The following is a 24,922-nucleotide window of genomic DNA, read 5'->3' as shown; positions in this document are numbered from 1 at the left end:
ATAATGTTTAGGGTAGATGGTTAGATCTAACCTCTTTTCTACCCTCATTTCTACCCTCTTGAATTTTCATGAATTTTCCCGAAATAAAAAATAAAACTAACTTTATTTTTTATTTATTTTTTTATTTTGTATAAAAGGTATGATTTCAACAATCGGCACAACAGCAATACAAACAACTACAGCACCAAACTCGTTAGTTATGAATCCTACGTCAATGTTGGTAGAGATGAAAAACTTCATTCCTTCTTCATATACTTTCGAAACAAAAATCCAGAAGATAAAGCAAGAACTGTTAACAAGTAATTTAGACTGTAGTGCGAAAGATGAAGAAAATGAACAGTATCTTTATGAAATGCAGGACATTATTGACCATTTACATAAACTACCTGAAATTCAGCAACAAAAACTAACCATTCCCGAATTTGACGAAATTGAAGTCAAACCAACTGACTCAGTAGAAATAAAGAAGTTCATACGAAAGGTAAATTATGAATTCCTTGGTTTTCATTGCAACCATAAGGTTATGGACAAAGATTGCGATATGGTATATAAGAATGTTTCTGACATATATAAATCTGAAGAATTTAAGACCTACGACAACTTTGTTTCGTTAGTTGCAGAATGTGTATGGCAGATAAGAGATAAAGATAGAAGAGGTAAAGTATGGAATAAACAGATAAAACCAGCAGCTTTTGAGTTAAAGAAAACCATTGACGCCTTAGTTGTTTTAGCAGGTAAGGTTTCAGAATATAACGCAAAAATGAACCCGCAATGTTCTAAATGTAAAGCAGCAATTAGGAAATATAACTACTCCGTCAAAGAGATAGAACGTATGAGAAACGACTATGCAGACTTAAAGAAAGAAGCAGAGAAGCCGGTAGAAAATAAAATGGACATGTTAGAATTTCTGAACAAAAACTATCCAACAGCAGAAGATTTCCTATTATCTGACGTCAAGAAGAAGTATAAAGAAACTTTCGGTATCGTTAAAACATTCGATGTACTAAAAGAAGAAATAGAAGCTACGAAACTGTTTAGAGTCTCACGAATTCATAACGTTTACCATGTGAAACGCTTATAAAATAACTGGGGTAGAAAAGAGGTTAGAAAACAGGTTAGATCTAACCTTCTACCCTAAACATTATTTTTGCTGAATTCAGCAACAAAATTCTGAGTAAAATAATTTTTAGGGCATGTGTCAAACCGTTGAGTTTTCACAAAATTTTAATAATAACGTTTACCATGTAAAACGTTTATAAAATAACTGGGGTAGAAAAGAGGTTAGAAAACAGGTTAGATCTAACCTTCTACCCTAAACATTATTTTTGCTGAATTCAGCAACAAAATTCTTGATTTCAGGGATTTTTTTGACGAAGTGAAGATTTACACTTCGTCAAAAAATGGCATAAGATTGCTTCCCTCGGAAAACCGAGAGAAGAACAGCGAGTAAGTAAAAAAACCCAGTCGCCAAAACTCTATGAAATTCATGAATTTCCTTAAGATAGAAAAAATAAAGTTAGTTTTATTTTTATTTATTTTTTTATTTTGTATGTAAAGACATATATGTCAAACATTGAGTTTGAAACAGTTAGAAAGATAGACAATGACACCAAAGTGGTTAGAATAGGTGATTTAAACGTAAGATACTCAAAGAAATACAACAAATATTCTTTGTCAGACATTATATTTCCATCTGGAAAGAAAACAAAGGACTGGGTTAGAATTGCTTCTACTCAGAAAATTTTGACAAGAAATCCTGAGCTTATGATATCGGTAAGATTCTATGGAACTGCAGCATATCTTATAGACAAAAGTCTTATACCAATAGTTTTGTTATGGTTAGACCCAGTTGTTGGATATAACTTCATAACATATGGTTCATTCGATACGGAACGTTGCAGTGAAGGCTTACTTTACATCGTTCAGAAACCGAAGGACTTCAATACAAAGAGATATAAGATAGGAAGGACATATAATATAACTCTAAGATATGACTCTACAGTCAATAGAGTCAAGGTTGTGTTCGTTAATGATATGAGAGCTGCTGAAACAGAACTACTCGAAAAGTTTGAGAAAATGTATGGTGCTCCCACGAAAGGTAAAGAAACGTTTAAAGTAGATGAGATAGATAAAGCTATAAAATTATTTGACGAAGTTGCTGAAAAATACATGTAAAAAAAAGGCTAATTTTTAATAAAATTTGACGAAGTGCAAATCTTCACTTCGTGTCATAATGTAAAAAAAAGGCTAATTTTTAATAAAATTTGACGAAGTGCAAATCTTCACTTCGTGTCATAATGTAAAAAAAGGCTAATTTTTAATAAAATTTGACGAAGTGCAAATCTTCACTTCGTGTCATAATGTAAAAAAAAGGCTAATTTTTATAAAATTTGACGAAGTGCAAATCTTCACTTCGTGTCATAATGTAAAAAAAAGGCTAATTTTTAATAAAATTTGACGAAGTGCAAATCTTCACTTCGTGTCATAATGTAAAAAAAAAGCTAATTTTTAATAAAATTTGACGAAGTGCAAATCTTCACTTCGTGTCATAATGTAAAAAAAAGGCTAATTTTATTTTTATTTATTTTTTTATCTTGTATGTAAAGACGGTAATGTCAACATCAGAGAACACAACAACTGCTATCGTTCATGAAGCCATAAATGAAGAATACGAGTACATACAGTATAACAAACAGTTACGTCTCATTCGTTCAGTCAAAGATGACATGTACCAAATGCAAAGTATTTTGACAGCATGTTATGCTCCAGATACTAAGCTTCCTAAAGACTGGTTTAGGAACCAAAGCACTATTGAACTATTAAATGAAGCACAGCGAGACATACTTTTTTCTGAAAACAGTGAAGAACAGCGAGTAGGTAAAAAACCCCAGTCGCCAAAACTCTATGAAAATCGTGAAAAATTGCCAAACAGTTTGAGAGGATATTATGTTCATAGACTTCTCGTAAATGCTGTAGCAATGTGGGCTTCACCTCGTTATGCTTGGAATATTTACAGACTTCTTGACGAAATTCACAGACAAGAACGTGAAGAGATGGAAAATAAACTTCAAGCAAAAGACAAAAGCATACAGAAAAGAATACCACGTTCAGTACCAAAAGGAAAGGAAAAGAACTATAAGTATATGATATATACTGAAGAGATGGAAAATGAAGAAGACAGAGATATGGTTATGTTGCATTTAGTCAGAAGAAACAACAAAAGCTTTTACGACCTTGCTAAGATTTACAAATCTGACAGAAACTGGTTCTATCGTGAAAACTTACCGATTTCAATGACACCGAATGAGCAAATAAAGGAAATTGTCAAAAATACTCTTCCTCAAACACACTATGACATCAAAGGTTGCACAATACTTACATTCAAAGAAGACTTAACATTACTGAAGGAAAAAATAACAGAATATTTCGATAACTTCAAAGAGGAAGAATAAAAAAATCTAAGCTAATTTTATTTTTTTATAAAATTTTATCTCATATGAAAGAACATGAATTTAGAATATTCGGAACTCATGACAGAAGAAGAGAACGAACAACATGTAAAAGATTATGCAAAATTTCTGAAGACATACAAAGCATTTAAACAATATCTAAATGCTTCTAAAGATTATGCAAAATTTCTGAAGGTATATAAAGCTTATGAAAAAGCGTATGAAAAATTTATACATTGGGGAATTGTTGTAAAATATCGATATGAAGACTAACCAAAAATATATTTTTGCTTAAATGACGTCAGGGTCAATTTCTTCAACCATTTCACTTCCTTCGTCAATGTCAATAGAAGCTTCTTCAACCTTTGGTAAGAATTTTTGTATAACATCTTTGTTCGTTATTGTCTTCAGAGATGAAGGATAATATTTCACATTTGTTTCACCTTTCTTATATTCTTTCTGTTCGGAAAGATTCATAGCAATACTGAAGAAGTCAATATTAGAGTTCTTTATAACAGTATAATGAGTATCTTTGACATTCACGAAGAAACTCTTTTGTTTCAAAACTACTGCTAACTCTTGTGAAGTATAACGTTTGCGGTCAATGACGATAGCTAATGGTCTGACATACTGACCAAACTTAGATTCTTTCACAAACTTCTTGTTAAAGATAACATTAACATTTGAAGCATTATTGAACTCATTCTTGATGGCATTAGCGAGAGCATTGTATGAAAAGAACTTGCAATCTTGCATGTGTTTCATTAAAATAAAAATATTAAATTATTTTGAAAAATAACTTAAAAAAATCTAATCTAATTTTTTCAAAAAATATTTTTTTATTTCCTACTAAAGATTATCGGAAGTTGTCTAAGTTAGAACACTCGGAAATAAAAAACTTCTTACAGAAGCTAATATAGATGTTGCAAAGCATTACGCAAAACAAAAAAGCACTCGCTGACATCCTCATTGACTATAATGGTGCAATAAGTTATGATAGAATTCATGAGTTCATAAAGCCGCAACGCGGCGAGGACGAAGTCCATGCAATAGCATTTCCTTTAAATGACATTGCTATTGACTTATATCATAGACGTTCAGTACCTCATGAAGTAAGAAGAGAAATGTTTGACATAACAAATGCAAACGTTGGTGAAACAAGAAGAAGAGACGACACACTGAAACAACAGAGAAGAGAGATGTTTAAGAGCGCTATAGAACAAGTTCGCAAAGCTAACGATGTCATTCGTTCCATTGACGACAAACCAAAAGAAGGTGAGAGATGGTTAAAGAAAGATGAAGAGAATAGGAAGAGAAATGTGAAGTCAGGCAATAGACTCATTGACTTTAACATCGAAGCTTTAGATGAACCAAACAGAGACTACTTACACAAACATTTCGGTAAGGTTTTCATGAGACTCTTAGAGAAAATTAAAATAAACTCACAACAGAGATGGATGGTATGTTATAAACTTGGTGGAAAGTATGAATGTTCTACGTTAAACCTCAATAATATTGGAACATTACTACATCAGCTCTTGAAGGAGAACTTTATATCAGAGATAGAAGCAAATGCTGCAGGTATTGTTGAAATGCACTATGACTTCTTCTTGACAAACATAAAGAATCTTACCGAAATAAAGATGTATGATTTAACAGAATATGAAGGCTTAACGATGTCAGATGTAAAGAAAGGCAAACCAAAAAAGACCATATAGAGATGAAAGCACACTGACAAATGACCAGAAAGCCATTTTGGAAGCTCTTAAGCAAACAGGAAACCCAGCACTTATAGAAAGCTTTTGGAAAGATAATGGTGAAAAGAAGTTTTATAAGAAGAGAAGCGGTCAGTTCTGGAAGTATCTTTGCACATTACCTATAAATCTTGAACGCTACCAAATCTTCAATGAACTGAACAAAAGAACTGCAACACTTATGACAGAAGACAATTGTTTCGTTTATGCTTGCATTCAGGCTGGAGTAGATGAGAGACTATTGACCACATGAGAGAAGTCATTCGTGTTAGAGACTTTCCTCAAAGTAAAGTACAAGAAATTTCTGACGCAACAGGTATAGCATTTAATGTTACCATTGGTTATTTCAATGACTCAAGACATAATGAAATAAAGAGATATATACCAAAAGAATGTGAAACTGTTAGAACTATTGACTTACTTCTTGTTGAAGACCACTACATGCTAAATGAAAGATTACCAATGACAACATATTTCATCGAAATTACAGAAATTCAAAGCTTGTGGTGGAATGAACATTGAGAAACAAATGAAGATTTATACAAAGAGAGAAGATAAATATGTAGTTCGTTATGATAGAACAACACCGTTATGGGATGTTATGAAAACATTGTGGGAGTGCAAATATTTCGAACCTATTTCTTATGGAGAACTTTTCACATATACGACTGACTTATATAAACAGAACCTTGCACCATTTAAAGATTTGACATATGCTCCAAAGTATTGTGTACAACTGAAGAAGAAAGCCGAGTCAAAAGAAGTAAATAAAATAAGTGCAAGTTCATTCCTGAGCACGTTTTCTTTGCTGACTTTGAGTGCAGTACCGATGGCTTTCATAAAGCTTTTAACATATGTTACGACAGTGAAGATGGTTCAGTGAGTGAAAGCATTTGGGGTCAGAACTGTGCAACAGAATTTTTGGAACGACTTCCTGACAAGAGTTTAATATATTTCCATAACCTCAGTATGATATAAACTTCATCTTAAGACACATGACAGAAGTGAAAGGAACTCCCATCATTAAAGGTTCACGAACAATGCAAATAACTGGCTTATATAAAGGAAGGGCAATTATTATAAAAGACTCTTACAGTGTTATAAATAAGAAGCTTAAACTATTTCCTGCTATGTTTAACTTACAAACAGGACCGAAAGAAGTATTTCCATACAACTACTACAGCAGTGTTTTGTTAGCAAATGACAACAGAACTGGTGTCATTTCTGAAGCATGTAAGTTTATCCGGGATGCAGATACATTCATGAAAAACATAGATTCCATCAAAGGTTGCAGAATAGATGAGAACCACTTCGACTTAGAAAAATATAGCACATTTTATTGCAAACAAGATGTAAGAATTTTAAGAGAAGGTTTTGTTAAGTTCCGCAATGACATATTGAAAGAATTTGATTTAAACGTTTATGACTACGTTAGTATTTGTTCTATTGCTAACAAATTGTTTGAGAACAGAGTGTACTTCCCGAATGGAAATTTATATGACCTCTCAAATAAACCAAGAGAATTTATTTCACGCTGTATTCAAGGTGGAAGATGTATGCTGTCAGATAACATGAAACAAAAGAGCGAAAAGAAACTCATTGCTGATTCGACGCTGTTTCATTATATCCATCAGCTATAGCAAGACTTTATACTTTAGAAGGAATTCCAAAGTATTGAAGATGAGATGTTAAGCACAGAGTATCTCATGAGACATTTATTCGATGACGACCAAAAGGAACCCATTGGTGAAAAGTTTATGTCTGGCTTCTTTGTTCTCATTAAGATAACAGAGATTGGAATACATAGACACTTTCCTTTAATAGTTTGTGACCCTGAACTAAATCCAGAACTTAACGTTCCCAGAAGTTCAAACACTTGCTGTTTAATGTATGTTGACCATATAACATTACAAGACCTCATAAAATATCAAGGTGTCAAATGTGAAGTGTTGCAAGGATACTATTACGATGGAAACAGAGATATTAGAATAAGAGATGAAGTAAAGAAGTTGTTTGAGTTAAGGTTAAAGTATAAGAAAGAAGGAAATCCTTTGCAAGAAAATATAAAGCTCATTCTGAACAGTATTTATGGCAAAACTATTCTATCTCCTATTGAGTCAAAAATAACCATAGTATGACAAAGATGCTATAAGATATGCCATCAGAAACTACAACCATATAGTGAAGTTCGAAGGTTTGGATGGTTCAGATAAAACTATTTTCAAGCTAACGAAAAGCATTTGCAGACACTTTAACTTCTGTCCACTTGGTGTTAACATTCTGTCTATGTCGAAGAGAATAATGTGTGAAGTATTCTGTACTGCTGAGGACTTAGGAATGGACATCTTTTATAGCGATACGACAGTATGCATCTCTACAATGAAGATATCCCTCGTTTAGCTGAAGAGTTTGAGAAACGTTATGGAAGAGTTCTCATTGGTAAAAACCTTGGTCAATTTCATAGCGACTTTGCAGAAATCACAACTGGAAAACAAAGTTTAGCATACAAGTCAATATTTTGTGGAAAGAAGACTTACATAGACTTACTCACGAATGATTTAAATGAAGTTGCATTTCACTGCAGAATGAAAGGCGTGAAGCAAGATGTTATTGCTTTAACCGCTAATGAAATGTTTCCTGACTCTGTTCAGTGTTTCTATGATGAAGATAAAGGTTTAATGGTTCCGCAAGGAAATTGACAAAGACTCTGAGTTCAGTTTAATGAAACTTTACAAAGCACTTTATGACGGTCAAGAGATTGGATTTGACTTATGTAAGTCTTCTAGTCCTTGCTTTGCTGAAAAGTTTAACTTTTCTATTCAGACTAAGACTTCATTCATAAGAAAGCTTAAGTTCTGAGGTCATGAATGAGAAAAATAATGAGGTCATTTATTTTTGTCAGCAGTGAGACCATTCATGATAAAAATAAGCCGCTAGCGGCAAGGGCGAAGCCCATGTGGTCATTTACAATACTGCGATGGTAGAGTTTAAGAGTTGTGCTTCAATGTAGAGACAGTCCTTATGGTCTGGAGGTAAGAACACTGGGCAGTTATGGTCATGAGTGGAGAACATGTCTATCCAAAACTCACGATTGAAGCCAGTTAATTTATAGTATTTAGGGTTAGGAAGTGGTGAATTTCTTGTATGACCAATGAACTCATTTTCAACTCCCTTACTTAAGTTTGAATATAATATAGCTTGCTTTCTATCCCAAATGCCAGGTGTTACAATCTTTGAAAATTCATTTTTCCTCGGAAGCATTGCATAATAATTGAAAACATTTTGAAGTCATCATTGGTTCAGAGATTTGAAATCTTATACGTAATGGATTTTTTTTTCTTTTAGCTACTTCATTGAATGGTGAATATATAACAAACTGACAGTCATGAGTTCCATCTTCATTTTCATTAAATTCATAATGAAAGTCTATAAGTTGTGGCTGACTACCTTCTTCTTTCAGTTGTGCAAGAAACTCACGTAAAGGCTGTAAAGTTTGTACTTCAATGTTGAACTTTTTCTCGAACATCTCATTAAATGAAATCATACATTGCAACAATGTTGTATCGTCTTTAAAGTATTTGTATATGTGAATGTTTTGGGCGCTTAAAGACTGTTCGTCATTTTCTATCTCGACTTGAAGTATAAAGTCAACCTTTCTGAAAGCACGTGTTATATACATAGATGTTATGCCAATGTACTTCTCTTCATTTATGTTCACAATCCAGTCTGTTGGAAACTTAAACGTTACTCTGTTCCCCTTTATTTTGACGTCAGGGTTTTCACTACTGAACGCAACAGTAAAGGTATTTGTCTATACATTTAATTCGGATAAAAATAAACCATTTACTCTTTCTTTGCTTCAGCTTCTTTAGCTTTTGCTTCAGCTTCTTCTCTAGCTTTCTTCGCCAGCAAACGTGGGTTCTTTTGTCTTCCAGCAGCTAATGCAGCAAGTTGTTTTTCACTAAGTTTTCTCTTTGGTCTCTCTGGCTTTTGTTCCTTCAGTTCGGATAAAATTTGCTCACGAATTTCTTTCTTCAATGCTTCAACATCTATGACCCCTTGGGTCTTGTCCGTAGGGCTTGTCTGAGTCATTTGACTGCAGATAAAAAAAAAATTAAAACTTTAACCGATGTAAAATGAGCTTGTCAAAATCAGAGCGAGAGTCTATTATATTAAATGACGCAAGAGGAATACAACATCCTTTCTATTACGTAAGTCAGAGTAAAGATGGTAAAATATACGTAAGAAAAAGAAAGGTTCCATTAGCGAATGCAGAAAGCGACAACATTAAGGTGTATGGCAAGGGTGAAGTCCACGAAGCCCATATAAAACCTTCTGTTCAAACTGAAAAGTCAATAGAACCAGAAGAAAAGAAGCCAGATGTACTTTCAATAACGAACCAAGAGCTTATTGCAAAGTTCGTGAATTTCATTGAAAAACAAACCGAGTCAAAGAACCTGACCCCAGTGAAAGAAGTTGAGACAAAAGAGAATGTACAGTTCATTGAAAATGTCAAGAAACAACTTCCACCACGAATGCCAAGAAGAAGAGTGAGAATAATGAAGTAAATAGATATTTTTATCTGAAGTAAATACATGCAGAACGAACAGTTAAACGAATTTACTCCAGCAGAGCATATTCATCAGATTCGCTCATATTTCGATATCATAGACAATGCAGTTCAAATTGGTGACACTAATAGAAAATATTCTGACGCAAAGATTCCATCACAACCTGGAACTGCTAAAGATAACACATGGGTAACATTCAATCTCTCACCTCCTGGTGAAAATATGTTGGACCTTTACAATACATTCATTACGTATAAAATGGAAGGTCAATTTATTGTAGATAAAGAAATTGGTTCAGGTTCCAATAAAACAAACCCACCAGGATTTTGGATTGGTTTCGATGACGCTTTCTATGCAGTTGCTGGATATCAAATCCTTGCAAATGGTCGTATCGTATATTCTCAAGACAACGCAAGAGAAGAAGCATATATAACTTCAAACTCACAAACTACCGAACAAATAAAGAAAGTAGATGTTTTCTCAAAGACTCGACATGAAGATGTATGGAGTCATTCGGGAACATGCAGAACAGGACAAATTGTTAGTGGTCCAATTACAGCAGGAAAATCATTTGATTTTAAGCTTCGTTTAAGAATTCCTGTTAGAAGATTCCTTCCATTAGAAGCTATTCGATTTATTCCAGCTTTTGCAGGAAACATTCAGCTTAAAGTAAAGTTCAGTAGCGACGCCTTACAATGCACATCTATATCTGTAAATGATATCATTGCTTTCAATCCAACTCTTAAAGTTGCATTTGCTTCAGATTCAAATCCACCGACAAATAAATTTGTTCCATGGAATGAACCATTCACTATGATAACGAAGGCAGTAGAAGCTAGTGGAACAGTTACTATTACAACTGTAACCCAGCAACTATTTCGAACAAAGATGGATTTTAATGAATGTTTCATTCATCCAAAGTCATTCTCTTTAGACCCTAACATTTATACAGAACTTGTAGAACATTATACAAACGAGGCTTTATGTTTTCCTGTTAAAGTTATGGATTGGATTCCTATGGACGGTTCATTCTCAAAGAATACAGATAGTTCAAGTGCAACATTTACAGCAGCTTATACGCCTATTAATGTTAAAAGTATTTGGGCACTATTTAGAAAGAAAGACAACTATTATGTTAATTTTGAGAACCCTAAGTTTAAATATCTTCAGCTTTCCATGGGAGCTTATGGAAATATGCCTGCAGAACCTGAAAAATCATATGGACCTGTATTTTATGAAATGGTTGCGAACGCTTGCAATACAAACAATGATATGATAGGATTTAATGAAGATGTTATGAGGTCATTGGTGGATGATGGTAGTGTGGAACATAAATGGGATAGCTATGACAACACACATTTCTTATGTGGTTTTCCAACAGAAGTGGACTTTTGCTTCCAGCAAGGTCAAACATCTACTGCTCCAATAACATACAAATTGTCTGTTAAAGGACCTATTGAACTAGCAACTGAAAATGTACCAAAGCCACTTATTGGATTTATGAGGGATTGTTGCTTTGCCATTCAGGTGCGTGCTAATGGAATCCCAATAATAAGATTAGATGACTATAACTTAGCTACGGACGACGTGAGGAATAAAGGATGAACGTTTATTTTTAAAGCTTATAAATGAGTTCTTCATCAAGCTCTCGTGAACCTTCACCATCTATGAAACAAACTTTACCAAACGATTATGGAGCACCTATTGAATATTTCTTACGAGCTGCACAATGGCAAAGAGCAGTCTCACCAAGGTTAGGTGTTCCACCAGCTCCTGTCAAAAATAGCATTTGGTCAAGTCCTTATATAAATATGGTCTCCCACTAGGTTTGCTAGCTACAGCAGGAGCAGTTATGATGTTGAAAAGAAAAAAGCAAATGTTGTAAATAATACTGAAGTAGCTGAAGTTAAACAAACTCCAACACCTTCACAAACAACAACCTTCAATGACTCCTGAACCTATGGAAGTACAAACTCCTGTTCAAAAGTCAACTCCTAAACCGACTCCAACATTTAAACCAGAACCTACTCCTCAAATAAATCGTAAAACTCCTGCGTTTCCTTACTGAAAAAATAACGTTATTTTTATTTAATATTAAAATTTTTATTTGATTGAAATGACAAATAAAGTCACTGAAGCAATGAAACAAAAGTTTTTGGTAGAATACATTAAATCAGGAACTATTCCAGAAGGTTTTTACATTCATACTATGAAGGATGGTAGAGTTCAGTTTAGAAAGATAAAGCAACCATTAGATAAAGAAGGAATTTTGAGAAAGATTAAACCTCATGAGGACAACATTGCTGAACTTAAGAAGAAGCTAGAAGAGTTGGAGAAAGGAAGAGAGTTATAAAGCAATGAATTCAACAGGGTGAAAAAACAGGTGAAAAAAGAGGTGAGATTTCACCACTTCACCTAAATTTAAATGGATGTTTTCATACGTGTGAGGGTGGTGATATCATTAATTTTTAAGTTTATTTTTTATTTTATTTTTATTTTATTTTTATATAAATGACGAAAACTATTGAGATAACAAACTACAACGGTCATGAGTTCAAGAATTTGTTCTTCGTTCCTCGTGAAAATACATTCTATCAGATACGAGGGAGAAAGGGTAAAGTTAGTTTGAGCATTTATGAAGGAATGAAGAATGGAAAGTTTATACAAGCATACGATACAAACGGTAAACGTGTTTCATTAGCTTTGTCAAAACTTACTAACATTTATTTTGACAGTGACTTTGACCTATATGAAGAAGAAAGTGAGTCAGAAGATTATGAGCTGTTATGTGAAGCACAGCAATGGGAGGAGTTGCAATACTTTTGTAAGTGAGAACGTTTATTTTTTACATTAGTGAAGTCGTTTGTGAAAACGTTAGTGAGGTGAAGTGGTTGGTGGTTTTGTAAATATTTAAGGTTAAGTTAGTGTTGTCGTTTGTGTTGTAAAATATACGTTAACGGTTTTGTAAAGTGTCAAACCCGCTAAGTGGTGTACGAAGGCGCGCAGTGCCTCAGTACACGACTTACCCATACTAACTATATGAACCCGCCGAACTAATTATCCGTCTCATTGAACATGAATTCAATCTTGTTAAAAATGTTTTAACAGGTGATTTTAAATCAGATAATATTATCAAAAATCTAAATGAAACTTTGAAACATTCAGATATGTTTAGCTCGGTATTATATGATCCAATTCAAGAATTATATTATGCAACTTTTGGTCGCTATACATATTGCGTAAAAATTATGTCAGATTCACAATATTCATGCACATGTAAGCACATCGAATTATACGGATTACCTTGTATTCATGTAATCGCCGTATTGAATCACTTTTCGAACAAAAATCTTCTTAAAAATTTGAATGATGCAGTTCATGCTCGCTTCAAATGTTCAGAGTTTATGACTCCTGTGGAAGATTTAATGAAATTTTATGTTGACCAAGCATCTTTAAAAATTCCCGGAATAAATTTCAACCTGCGAGAGATTGAAAAATTAAGGGGAAAAAGGACTAGGATTAAAGCATTTTACGAAAAGTGATGCTGTGTTGTTAGTTATTTATTTACTTTTTTTAATATTTTTAAAAAAAATAAAAGAAAATTCAAATAATTTTGTATCTCCCATGATATATCGACCCACGAGTACTAATGTGGCTATAATTAGAGTGATTTTGTTCTGTAATTTCTAAATTATCCCAACTTGTAATAAAGTATTTAATCAAGTACTCTGCGGAAAATGAACTTCACTGGATACTGATGATTCACAAAGAAAATCTGTGCATAAAAGATGACAATGTTTCCTTTTTTGAAGTTTATGATGGTTTTCAGCTTGTTCTGGGAAGTTGAAACGTATGAAATATCTGACTTCTTCTAAACAGGGTTTGAAATTCTCATCAATTACGTTCCAAAATCACGTATTTCTTTATTTCAATTATTTTTCATCGTTCGAAAAAAAAATTCTTAACATTTGAATACAAACGCTTTTTAAAAAGCGTTTGTATTCATGTTAAGAATTGAAATTTATGACATTTGAGTTAAAATACTCAAATGTAATAAATTTTAAATTTGAATAAAGACCTAAAAAAATGGGCAATGAACAAGCAATGCCTATTCAAAATTTGCCACCTGGTGTAGTTCAAGGTTCGAAACCTGAACTTAGTCCACGTGGAAACAGTCCGTATAAATTCCAGCCAACACACGAAATTTTAATTGCAGTTCGTGGTCAGAGGTCTTCTGGAAAAACAACTCTTGTCAACAGAATTCTTGCAAAACCATTCAACGAGAGTTATGTTGCGACTCCGTTTCTTCAAGCTTCTGAAGTTCCTTTCTCAGCAGACTTTACAAATGGAGAAGTCATAAACCTGAAAGTTTGGGATGTTGTAGAAAAGGCTCTTATTCCTGTTGATGATACAAGTAAGAGTGATTATCCAGACGCTTCTTCAATAGACACATTAAAACGTGCAGACGGCCTAGTAATTCTAATTGATCCTCGCCACAAAGATACTATAACACTTGCAAACAAGATTATCGGAGAAGCTTCAATCGATCTTCCGATTATGGTTTTTTCAAATTTCCAAGACGAAAATGTTGATCCAGTCATACCAGAACTACTCCAGTCTAAGATCGGCAGATTCGGTTTTATACCAGGATCTCTCAAAACAGGTCAAGGACTGAAAGAATTACATAGCTGGATCTCTGTTCCATATATTTACTCGAATAAGAAGCATCTTGAAGCATTACTCAAACTTACATCCGAAGACTTAATCGAAAAGCTTCAACAAGTTAACGAAAAAGTTGTTGATTTCTTGACAAAAGAAACCGCACTTATTTCGATGCCAAAAGTACCACCACCTCCACCAAAACAAGAAGTACAACAGCAGCCATCGCCAAAACCAAAGCCTGTTGAAGAAGAACCAGAACCATTGGCCGAAATCATTGCTATGGACAAGAACGCGAGGAAACAAGAGGTCAAACAACAAGAACAGAAACCAGAAGAAAAGGAACCACGCAGAAAAGCACGCAGAATCATTCACGTTAAGAGAAGAGATTCATCCGACAAAGATCTTACGAAATCTACAGAAAGTGTTGGAGAAGAAACTAAACCATCATCTCCAAAGACAGTTCCTGAGCATCCAAAGCCAAAACCAAAGCCAATTCCTCAGAAAGATGAAAATGATGATTTCTTTGGCGACGATGATGGAAATGATGATGCTATGAAGCTTCCTAGTGACCATGATGATGAAGATATCAAGCCAAATCCACTCGTTCAAGCAGTTCCTCAAAAGAAAAAGGCTCCTGCTCCAATTCAACCTCCTGTTCAAGTCCAACAGCCAAAGAAAGAAGAGAAACCAAAGGTTGATGATGAAAATGATGATTTCTTCGGTGATGATGATGGAAATAACAATGATGATGACATGAAGTTGCCAAGTGATCATTCTGATGAAGAGGAAGTCAAGCCAAACCTATTGGTTCAAGCTGTTCCACAAAAGAAGACACAGAAACAGGTTATTCCTGAAAAACAAGAAAATGAAAAAATTATTGAAGAGCCAAAGCCAGAAATCAAGGTTGAGAAGCAACCAACACCTGTCAATATCCCTGTCGTCAACCAGAAACCTGCCGATAACGATGATTTCTTTGGAGATGACGATGAAGACGATGATGCCCTGAAATTTGACGAAAATGCTGAAGTTAAGCTGAATAAGCTTCCTCCATTGGAACTCCAGACCGTTTCTTCAGAGGAAAAATTCGAAGAAAAACAAGAACAAAAAGTAGAAGAAAAAATTGAAGAAAAAATCGAAGAAAAAGTTGAAGAACCAAAGCAAGAGACAGCACCACGCAAGGATTTGCCAAAGAGAAAGGCTGTTAAGCTGAGAAGAGGCCATCATTAATGTTCATTTGATGTTTTATTATTAAATTTTAATTTTATTGTAGTTTTTTAAAAATTTGATATATTATTTCATCATATTACTTTCTCTAAGCATATGCACTTAATAATTATCTCATTATAAATAACGTTTTAGGTCAATGAACTATGAATAATTATTATCAAATTTTTTTTTCGCTGACTCTTTCAAAAAAAAAATTTATGAAAAATCTTATTTATCATCCTCTTGAATTCTAATAAAATTTTTTGGTTGGGAGGATAGAAAATTGAAAGGTTTGATTATATTTTATGAGAAAGACACGATTATTTGTACAGACATTTCCCATGTAAATTTAGTAGACACAAACCGACGGTTTTCAAACGTTCGGATTGCTCAAAATTGAATGAAAATTTTTAAGGGGGAAAACCCGCCGTGTTCAGAACCAGATGACTTCTGCTATACCAGGCTTCTTCAAGCTTAGCATAGATGAACGCCAGTCTGCGCTTAAGAATATGTTTGACCTCAGTGATCAAGAGGTAGCCCTTTTGAAGTCTACCGAACATGGTCTTACGTTCAAAACTGCAGATACTATGATAGAAAATTGCATTGCAATGCATAGTACACCAGTAGGAGTAGCGACAAACTTCATTGTTGATGGAAAAGAAATCATGATTCCAATGGCCAATGAAGAACCATCTGTAATTGCTGGAGCTTCATTCGCTGCAAAGCTTTGTAGATCTACAGGAGGCTTCGAAACAGCATCAGGAGCTAACATTTGCTCAGGACAAGTTGTTTTGATAGTCCCACCTGATGAAACTGATCCATTGGCTAAAGTTAATGGATTTCATAATGAAATTATTCAAATTGCAAACGGTACAATGCCTTCAATGCTCGCCAGAAATGGTGGAGTCCATGAGGTAGAGGCAAGGCTCATTCAAACTAAGTCAGCTTTAACAGTTAGTGTTGATATTCATATCAATGTTTGCGATGCAATGGGCGCAAACTGCGTTAACACTGCATGCGAAACAGCTCTTAAACATCTTTCCGAAAAACTCAATTGGGAGCCTCTAATGGCTATAATTACGAACCTACCGACAAAAAGATTAGTCCATGCTCAATGCAAGTGGCCAATCAATATACTAGGACAAGGAGGATTCACAGGCATGCAAGTTGCACAAAGAATTGTAGCCGCAGCTGAATATGCCGCAGTGGATCCATCAAGAGGAGCAACACATAGAAAAGGCATCATGAATGGTGTTACAGCTGTTGTTCTAGCTACAGGAAATGATACTCGTGCTGTCGAAGCAGCCGTTCATTCATATGCAACTCAATCTGACAATCCAGCCCTTACAAAATACAGAATTGACAATGGAACAACATTAGTAGGTGAAATATGGATTCCTATTCCAGTTGGCGTTGTCGGTGGCTCAATCAGAAGAAATCCAGACGTAATGTTAATGAGAAAGATGCTTAAAGTAGAAAATGCAGATGAATTGGCAAGAACAATTGCTGCAGTTGGTCTTGCAAACAATTTTGCTGCAATTAGAGCTCTTGTTACAAATGGAATTTGCGCTGGCCACATGAAACTTCATTCTAGGAATATCGCATGTCAGGCTGGATGCGCAGAGAAACATATTGATACTCTTGCATCAAAACTTATAGAATCTGGAGATATTTCAGTACGAAATGCTATAAGAATTATCCAAACATGTCATTTAGTTTAATTATATTATGTATAGTTTGTTATTAATAAATCCGTTGTATACTAGTGTCTTTTAATCTAAATTTTATTTATATTGGTTTTTTTTTTTAAAAATTGATAGCTTTTTCTTATTAGCTTTTATAGGATTTAGAGTTTATGTTATGCAGGGAACGGTAGACACTTAATTTATATCATTTTCAAAATATTTTTTGTTAATTATAAAAGATGAGCAGCCATAAACCATCAGGATGATTTTTATTTGCTATGGTTTTATCAATTCCCTTAGATTTTAAAATCAAATAGCATATTGAAATTTCGTGACCAATTTCATACCTCAGAATGTCAAGCATAACAAGCTTAAAAGGTCCAAATATAACTTTTAAGCATATCTCATACGAAAATGTCCCGGCAAATACGATTTTCTCTCAATGATTGCAAAAGATTTTGCTGATTTTTTAAGATTATGCCTCTTGATGATAATAGTAGCTATTAATCGCCAAGTCAAGTAAAACGATGAAAACTGAAATCATTCTTAGTTGATAGAATTTACAAATCCATTCAATCTCACTTTTTGGTCGGCCACAGTAATGTCTGCCCAGAACACGTCCATCTTCGTAAACAACATCGCCTTCTCTGCCTCCACACAAAACCTTGGTGATGCCTTCGCTGCTATTGCTCCAGTCAAGAGCGCTCGCATCATCACAATGCGCTACAGAGGCAAGATCATGTCTCGTGGATTCGGTTTCGTCGAATTCACAACAAGAGAAGGTCTCGAGAAGGCTCTCAAGGCTGCCCCAGTCAACATCAACGGCCGTGCAGTCCGTGTTACAGAAGCTCGCCCACAAGTTCGCCGTGCCCGCGATACAGCATTCGCTTCTCTTCTCCCAGCCGGTATCACAGAGGATAACCTTAAGAGCTTCTTCGCCAACTACAAGCCAATCAACTGCAAGATTATCACACCACGTGGTGAAGGCCGTCTTCCATATGCCTTCATCCAGTTCGAGAATGAAGAGTTGCAATCCAAGGCTGTCAAGGAGAATGGCAAGTTCTCTATCAACGGATCTAACAGTGTTCTTAGACTCTCACGCCGCCCATTCAATTTTCCAATCCCAAAGCCAGGAAGAACATTCCGCCGCCTTAATCGTGCTCCAACAGCATAGTAAATTAAAGTTTACTAGTTTGTAGCATCCAAAATTTCAATTTTTTCATAACGATATTTCATTTGAAATTATAAATAATTTATGAGACCTGGTTCTAAATTGTAATTTTTATAGAGAACATCAATGAATTATTGAGTTATTTAATGATTTATCCGATTTCGCATAAAATAATATTCGAAATAGAATAATCTGCTTAATAAATCAATAATTTCTATTGATTTATAGTTATTGTATACTAAAAACACTTTCCCAAAAAGAAATTAAATCAATCAAATAAAAGATTCCAGTTTAATTTTACTTGCTATCCAAATCTTTGATACAGGCCATGATAGCAGTAATAGCAATATCGTAAGCACCTTCTTTAAAGGCTTGTTGGGCTATTTGAGCTAATTTCATACATTTAGGATCATCTGAAGCTGTTGGTTCTGGTTCTGGAGCTGGTTCTGGAGTAGTCTGATAATATTTAGAAGCTCCTGGAGCATCCCATGGATTTGGAGGAACTCCAGCGCCTCCAGGTGTTCCAGAAGGAATATCAATATCACCACCAGCATCTGGATAATCAGCACCTTCCTGGCTTGAAAAATCTGTAAGAATTTGAACACATCTATTTAATCTTGCTTGTGTTGATTGTTTCATTGCGCCATAAGCTGATGTAGCAGAGAAAGCGATATATGCAAGTTTGATGAGATCAATTTTGTTCTGACTTGTTTCTGCTGCAATTAAAATTTTACTTCCGAAGGAATCGAGAGTTTCGGCATCTGCGCATGGCTTGCCGTTAATTTTGCCGCGAATAATATTACGAGCTGCAAGTCCATCTGGATCTTGCACACCAATTGAAATCATATATTCATCAATTAACATGGCACCATAGTTTGCAAAAGCTACAGAAATTGTTGGGCATGTCTTCTCAAGCATTTCTGCAAATTGAAGAACTGATTGCAATCCAGGAACAGTCTGGGCGTAATTTTCGTCAACAGAGAAGTATGTCATTTAATTTTTAAAAGTGACACTTCACCGCGATGGAAAAGTGACATTAATTTTTATAGAGATGAAAAATTTATCACCGTGTACAAGGTTTACTTACAGCTTAAATGAATAAGCTATAGAAAAGTTTTATAAGAAGAAGAATAATAAGCATTAAAAACTACTTGGATATAAAGATAAGATCAGATTTTTATTTTCAAAACAAATCTAGAGAAAACTATATGTCTGGCATACTTGAAGGATATATAGGAGCAATTTATTTTGTAAATTCCTAGTAAAATAATTATTCAAATTTGAAATGAAAAGTTAATCTTAGTTTTTAGCTATTCTGCGTATGCTGCATTATATATTTATTAAAAGAAACTTAACAGTTGGAAACATTTCCAGAAAATTCGTTGTGAATTTGTTCTTCCTTTTTGAGAAATATATTTCTGGTTAGTTTGGCATTCAATTCATGACATTGTAGATAATTCTCTACAATCTCATTCTGTTTGATTTTTGTATAGAGGAAATTTCGATTATCAGTAAATAAGTTTGTATTTTAGACTTCTCATTACACTTTTTGGGAAGCAAATTCGAAGTTATAGTTTTGACTCAATTTCACTGCATTCTGATCTGATTTGAAATTTATCGAGAAAGTCCAATTGGAATTATTCGTTGAATTCTTGGATTTGAAACTTACAGCTTGTATATTTGTAGATGAGATTAAATTTTGAAGATTTTGATCTAATTTAATTTTTTCATTTGCCATTAGCGATGTATTTAAAGATGGTGGTATTGTTAGTCTTATTCTATGATGTACTTTCTTTTCCACTTTCGCTTTCGGTATGTTTTTGACTTTTGCTGAATTTAAATTTTTATTAATTGATAATGGAAGCTTTTTTGGTGGTAAATCATCAATTTTGGTAATTGTATGCTGATTTTCGCTAGGTGTTTCTTTGGTTATAGATGATTCTAATTCTTGCAATATATTTCTGCCTTTTTCTTGTGTTTTGAACAATTGTTGGTAATATTTGTTATCATAGTCTATAATACGTTTATTGTCATCTAGTATTTCTATGTTTTGAGTATCATTATATTTAATTTTCCAATTATTACTTGAACACTCAAGGAGTTTGCCCTTAAATATATCATATCCATTAGTATCAAGAACGAAAATATCGGTTCCCAGCTCCAAATTTTTGATACTGGTTTCCATGCAATCATCGACTAACATCAAATAATGAATTGATTCAAAGTTTAACAAGTCGATGGTAATTCAAAGAATTGAATGAATATAAGTCTGCATTCAAATTGATTTGAATCAAGTATTCATAAAATTATCGAAATTTGGAAAATATTTAAGCATTTCTAGTATGGATTGGTTTACAAATTTCCAAGAATGCTTCATCCATAATGGTTGATCTCCAAATTCATATTCGTTGAGAATTTGAATTTTGAAATTAAAGAATGTTCAAAGATAATTGTATTTTTGTTTTAAATTAGCATGTGTACTATTTAAATTTTTACTCCAATTTGAAGACAATCAACATCGTATCATAAAAAAATTTGAAAACGTTATAATCAATTCAAAACTAAATTCTGATGAAAGCTTATGAGCAAATCAAAGTCCTTGGAGAAGGTGGATTTGCCAAAGCTTTTCTAGTGAAGAGGAAAACTGATAGACTATTGTGTGTTGCAAAATCAGTAAAATTATCAGGTTTATCTGAAAAAGAGAAGAAAGAAGCCATTTCAGAAGTCAATGTTTTGTCAGCACTCAAGCATCCAAACATTGTTCGATATATCGAAAGTTTCAATGAAAGCGGATTTTTGTATATTATCATGGAATACGCCGACGGTGGCGATTTATCACAGAAAATCGAGAAGAATGGACGTAAATCATTTTCAGAAGACGAAGTATTAAGAATATTTACTCAATTAGCACTTGCAATTAAATATATTCACGATAGAAAAATTTTACATCGAGATTTGAAAGGGCAGAATGTATTTCTTATGAAGGACGGCTCTGTTAAACTCGGTGATTTTGGTATTGCTAAAGTATTAGATCATACTATGCAATTTTATAACACACAGATAGGAACTCCTTATTATTTATCACCAGAAATGTGTCAAGGGAAAAACTACAACTCTAAAACAGACATCTGGTCATTCGGATGTATCATGTACGAGATGTGTACTTTGCATCATGCATTTGAAGGTCGAAATATCAACAATTTGTTGTTCAATATAGTTCGAGGTAACATAACACCAATTAGTACCCAATATTCAGCAGACTTACGTAATCTTATCAACTCAATGCTCTCTAAAGATCCAAAATTAAGACCAACAGCTACAGAAATCGTTAAGAAACCAATAATTCGTAACAGACTTACTACATATTTATCAGAGTTCCAAGTTAACAATGAGATGTCACATACAGTTCTTCATGGAATGAATCCATTGAAACAAAATTTAAATTTCGAAGAACCAATGAAAGCAATTCCAGAAACGCCGGTTGATAAACCAGACATAAGACAACAAGAGAAAGAATTGGAACTTCTTAAACAAAAAGAAAAAGAAAGAGAAAGATTAAGAGAAGAAGAAGAAAAGCGAATGAAACAATACAAAGAAATTGAAGAAAAAGAAAGATTAAGGGAAGAACGAAGGAATAAACCAATGACAGAAATAGCTAAAGCCAGACAAGAAGATTCAAGACAAGCAGCTTTAGACAGAGAAGAAAAATATCGACAAAAGATGGCCAAATTCGCAAATAAAAATCAAAATCAGAATCAAAACTATGGAAATCGATATGTCAATGATCCACAACCAAAGTCACCTTACAATGTAAATCCTTCACCTCGATACGATAATCAAACACAAATCAACAAAAACCAACAGAATGTTTATGCAAATAAATATGATAAACCTTCTCCAAGTTATGAAAATCAAAATAACAAAAAAGCATCCCCTGTTTCCGAACAACCTGTAAAATCACCAGCATATAGACAATTTCCTCTTCGATCTCCTGCACAAGAAAAAGTTAATGACAATCAACAACAAAATCGTCATTATTCACCAGAAGCACAAGTTTATAATGCAGTTAATCGACCATTGAATTCAGAAGAACGAAGACGGCTTGAACTTATCAAAGCACAAGAAGAAAACGCTCGAATGGCACAAGAAAAGCGATCACGTGAAGAACAAGAAAAACTTCGAGAACTTGAACTTGAACGCGAAGCAGAAATTCAACGTGAACAGATTTATCAGCGACAACAACGAAAGTATCATCCTGTTGAAAAACCAATTAACAAATACGATCCAATCGAAGAACAAAGAAAGAAACTTGAACAAGAAAAAGCAGAAGAAGAACGAAAAAGGAAAGAAAGAATCGAATACGAAAAAGAAAAAAATCGTATGCGAAAAGATTACGAAAACAAAGAGAGACAGAAACAAATTGAACTTGCGAAAGCACAAGAACAAGCTCGACAAGCATGGATCGAAGCACAAGAAGAAGCTAAACGATTGAAGAAAGAAGCGAACGAAAAGAAGCGTAAAGAAGCAGAAGAATATCAAAAGAAAATTGAACTCGAGAAACAACAAAGGGAAAAAGAGAAATTACTTCGTCAACAATCAGAGAAAGAACAAGAAGCTAAATATTATCAAATGCAACTTCAATACGAAGAAGAGAAAGAAAATAAAGCGCGACAACTTCGTGAACAAAAGCAGAAAGAAATTGCAGAACGACAAGAACAACAAGAACGACTTCGTAAACAACTTGAAGAAAACGAAAGAATTAAACGCGAAGAAGACAACCAAAGATTACTAAGAAAACAAATTGAAGAAAAAGAAAAACTGAAACGAGAAGAAGAAAATCAAAGAATTTTAAGAAAACAAGAAGAAGAAAATGAGCGTATTAAATTATTGCTAAAGAAACAAAAGGAAGAAAATGAGAGATTCGAACGAGAACAAGAAGAAAGAAGACAAATGAAAATCAAACGAAGGAAAGAAGAAATATTAGAAAAAGAAAATCAAATTAATGTCAAATTTTACAATGATAATGAAAATAATAATGAGAATTATAATAAAAATTATAATGAAAGACGTAACAAAATTCAAAGTGATGATAGTGATAGAAAGCGATTATATCAAGATGAACACGAAAGACTAAGGAGGGAAGAAGATGAGAGAATGAAGAGACAAAGGATCGAAGACAGACAACAAGAAGAATCTCATCGAATCATGAATCAAATTCAAAAACTTCAAGATCTGCAAAAGTTACCAATTCAAATGCACAGTGATCCCGACTCCGCTCCAAGCAGATACAGAAAACCACAAATCGCAATTGGTCTTAAACCAAAAGTATCTCAACTATCAGTCGACAAGAATCAACGACATTCTAAGATCAAAGATTCATTTTATGAAGATTTTAATGAACGAAAACCATCATGGGCTAAAGAACGAATTAAAAGCGAAGCAGAGTTGTTGCAGCGACAGATCGAAGAGAAACGAATTCGACAAATTGGCGGCAATGATATCAATATTGAAGATGTTCGACAATTCCAACAACAACGAGCTCAAGAAATTGAACAATCATATTTAGATGGATTGAATGCTGACAAACAAATTGACAATGGTGACTTCAATGATTCAGGTCCATCTAAGTTTTATGATGGTGACCGTGAAGTTGATCTTCCTGTTGCAAATGACAATGATTCTATGCTTCGTAGAGCAGACAGAATCAAACGAATGATTATTAATAAAATCGGTGAAGATAAGTTTGTTAAATTACGAAAAGAGATGCTTGATGAATCACCTCCATCCGTCATTCATCATACCGATATTGTTTCACAAATGCTTATGCAACAACTCATCTGTCTTGAAGACAACATACCACGATAAACTATTTTATAATAAAACTGTTTGTATTTTTATATTAAAAAATCTTTTTGGTGCTTATTTCTTTCCATTTTCTAATTAAGGGTGCCGGAAAGTGAGGTGACGCGAGTATTGCTCATAACTTCATTTGTAGTAAAGATATTAATGATATTGAAACATATATTAGTAGTGTATATACTAATGTTTTTATTTCTATGATATTGAGGTCTTGGATACTTCCAGTATGAAGAAAACTGTTTCGCAATTTTAGAACTTGCGGACCTATATAGTCCCTGGTTATTCCATGGCAGGGGCTGATACTGCAGGAATGATATCTAGGTACAAGATACTAGATATTTTATAGAAAACATTTGGCACTTGTTAAAAAGTGTCGAGATGCAATTAGTGGGTAACTTCAAAACTAAGACCTATTGCACAACCATCTCACTGGATTCTGTATCTTCTCAATTTTTTAAGGGTGCCGGAAAGTGAAGTGAAAGCTATTATAAAAACAACACTTTTCAAACCCATAAAATCATTTTTATTTTGTTTTGTTTATATGTGTATAAACCTTAAGTGATGA

General features: G+C 33.8%; 12 protein-coding genes and 3 pseudogenes across 15 annotated transcripts, besides 3 other annotated features; 10 read left to right on the top strand and 5 right to left on the bottom strand.

The window, feature by feature from the left end:
• Positions 1-12,791: part of a mobile genetic element that runs on past the window's edge.
• On the top strand, positions 200-1,081 carry TVAGG3_0735070 (organellar and viral DNA polymerase type B; the record flags this gene model as incomplete). The annotated part of the gene is made up of 1 exon (XM_051244672.1): positions 200-1,081. The coding sequence occupies one exon, from the start codon at positions 200-202 to the stop codon at positions 1,079-1,081; it is 882 nt and encodes a 293-aa protein (XP_051091259.1).
• TVAGG3_0735060 (organellar and viral DNA polymerase type B) lies at positions 1,564-2,175 on the top strand (the record flags this gene model as incomplete). Its single annotated transcript, XM_051244671.1, has 1 exon — positions 1,564-2,175. One exon carries the CDS (start codon positions 1,564-1,566, stop codon positions 2,173-2,175), a length of 612 nt encoding a protein of 203 aa, XP_051091258.1.
• Positions 2,613-3,452, top strand: TVAGG3_0735050 (uncharacterized protein; the record flags this gene model as incomplete). The annotated part of the gene is made up of 1 exon (XM_051244670.1): positions 2,613-3,452. The coding sequence occupies one exon, from the start codon at positions 2,613-2,615 to the stop codon at positions 3,450-3,452; it is 840 nt and encodes a 279-aa protein (XP_051091257.1).
• TVAGG3_0735040 (uncharacterized protein) lies at positions 3,741-4,214 on the bottom strand (the record flags this gene model as incomplete). Its single annotated transcript, XM_051244669.1, has 1 exon — positions 3,741-4,214. The coding sequence occupies one exon, from the start codon at positions 4,212-4,214 to the stop codon at positions 3,741-3,743; it is 474 nt and encodes a 157-aa protein (XP_051091256.1).
• On the top strand, positions 4,370-5,456 carry TVAGG3_0735030 (annotated as a pseudogene). The gene has a single exon. A coding segment is annotated over exon 1 (1,087 nt).
• Positions 6,199-7,902, top strand: TVAGG3_0735020 (annotated as a pseudogene). Its single transcript has one exon. A coding segment is annotated over exon 1 (1,704 nt).
• On the bottom strand, positions 8,168-8,464 carry TVAGG3_0735010 (uncharacterized protein; the record flags this gene model as incomplete). The annotated part of the gene is made up of 1 exon (XM_051244668.1): positions 8,168-8,464. One exon carries the CDS (start codon positions 8,462-8,464, stop codon positions 8,168-8,170), a length of 297 nt encoding a protein of 98 aa, XP_051091255.1.
• On the bottom strand, positions 9,047-9,295 carry TVAGG3_0735000 (uncharacterized protein; the record flags this gene model as incomplete). The annotated part of the gene is made up of 1 exon (XM_051244667.1): positions 9,047-9,295. The coding sequence occupies one exon, from the start codon at positions 9,293-9,295 to the stop codon at positions 9,047-9,049; it is 249 nt and encodes an 82-aa protein (XP_051091254.1).
• Positions 9,340-11,379, top strand: TVAGG3_0734990 (annotated as a pseudogene). The gene has a single exon. A coding segment is annotated over exon 1 (2,040 nt).
• A 20-nt stretch (positions 12,792-12,811) lies between the features above and the next one.
• Positions 12,812-13,390: a mobile genetic element.
• A 338-nt stretch (positions 13,391-13,728) lies between these two features.
• TVAGG3_0734960 (Ras GTPase-related family) lies at positions 13,729-15,759 on the top strand (the record flags this gene model as incomplete). The annotated part of the gene is made up of 1 exon (XM_001327698.2): positions 13,861-15,663. The coding sequence occupies one exon, from the start codon at positions 13,861-13,863 to the stop codon at positions 15,661-15,663; it is 1,803 nt and encodes a 600-aa protein (XP_001327733.1).
• A 92-nt stretch (positions 15,760-15,851) lies between these two features.
• TVAGG3_0734950 (HMG-CoA reductase classII domain-containing protein) lies at positions 15,852-17,556 on the top strand (the record flags this gene model as incomplete). Its single annotated transcript, XM_001327697.1, has 1 exon — positions 16,086-17,363. One exon carries the CDS (start codon positions 16,086-16,088, stop codon positions 17,361-17,363), a length of 1,278 nt encoding a protein of 425 aa, XP_001327732.1.
• A 366-nt stretch (positions 17,557-17,922) lies between these two features.
• On the top strand, positions 17,923-18,535 carry TVAGG3_0734940 (poly(U) RNA binding; the record flags this gene model as incomplete). The annotated part of the gene is made up of 1 exon (XM_001327696.2): positions 17,929-18,501. The coding sequence occupies one exon, from the start codon at positions 17,929-17,931 to the stop codon at positions 18,499-18,501; it is 573 nt and encodes a 190-aa protein (XP_001327731.1).
• A 247-nt stretch (positions 18,536-18,782) lies between these two features.
• TVAGG3_0734930 (uncharacterized protein) lies at positions 18,783-19,528 on the bottom strand (the record flags this gene model as incomplete). Its single annotated transcript, XM_001327695.1, has 1 exon — positions 18,796-19,491. One exon carries the CDS (start codon positions 19,489-19,491, stop codon positions 18,796-18,798), a length of 696 nt encoding a protein of 231 aa, XP_001327730.1.
• Positions 19,529-19,679: 151 nt separating this feature from the next.
• On the bottom strand, positions 19,680-20,807 carry TVAGG3_0734920 (uncharacterized protein; the record flags this gene model as incomplete). The annotated part of the gene is made up of 1 exon (XM_001327694.1): positions 20,039-20,701. The coding sequence occupies one exon, from the start codon at positions 20,699-20,701 to the stop codon at positions 20,039-20,041; it is 663 nt and encodes a 220-aa protein (XP_001327729.1).
• A 262-nt stretch (positions 20,808-21,069) lies between these two features.
• On the top strand, positions 21,070-24,363 carry TVAGG3_0734910 (protein serine/threonine kinase protein; the record flags this gene model as incomplete). The annotated part of the gene is made up of 1 exon (XM_001327693.2): positions 21,070-24,363. One exon carries the CDS (start codon positions 21,070-21,072, stop codon positions 24,361-24,363), a length of 3,294 nt encoding a protein of 1,097 aa, XP_001327728.2.
• Positions 24,364-24,815: 452 nt separating this feature from the next.
• Positions 24,816-24,836: a mobile genetic element.
• Between the last annotated feature and the right edge of the window lie 86 nt (positions 24,837-24,922).

This window comes from Trichomonas vaginalis, chromosome III (genome assembly GCF_026262505.1).
Source record: "Trichomonas vaginalis G3 chromosome III, whole genome shotgun sequence".
In the NCBI taxonomy this organism is placed as follows: Eukaryota; Parabasalia; order Trichomonadida; family Trichomonadidae; genus Trichomonas; species Trichomonas vaginalis.
This window is presented reverse-complemented; position numbering and strand designations above follow the sequence as displayed.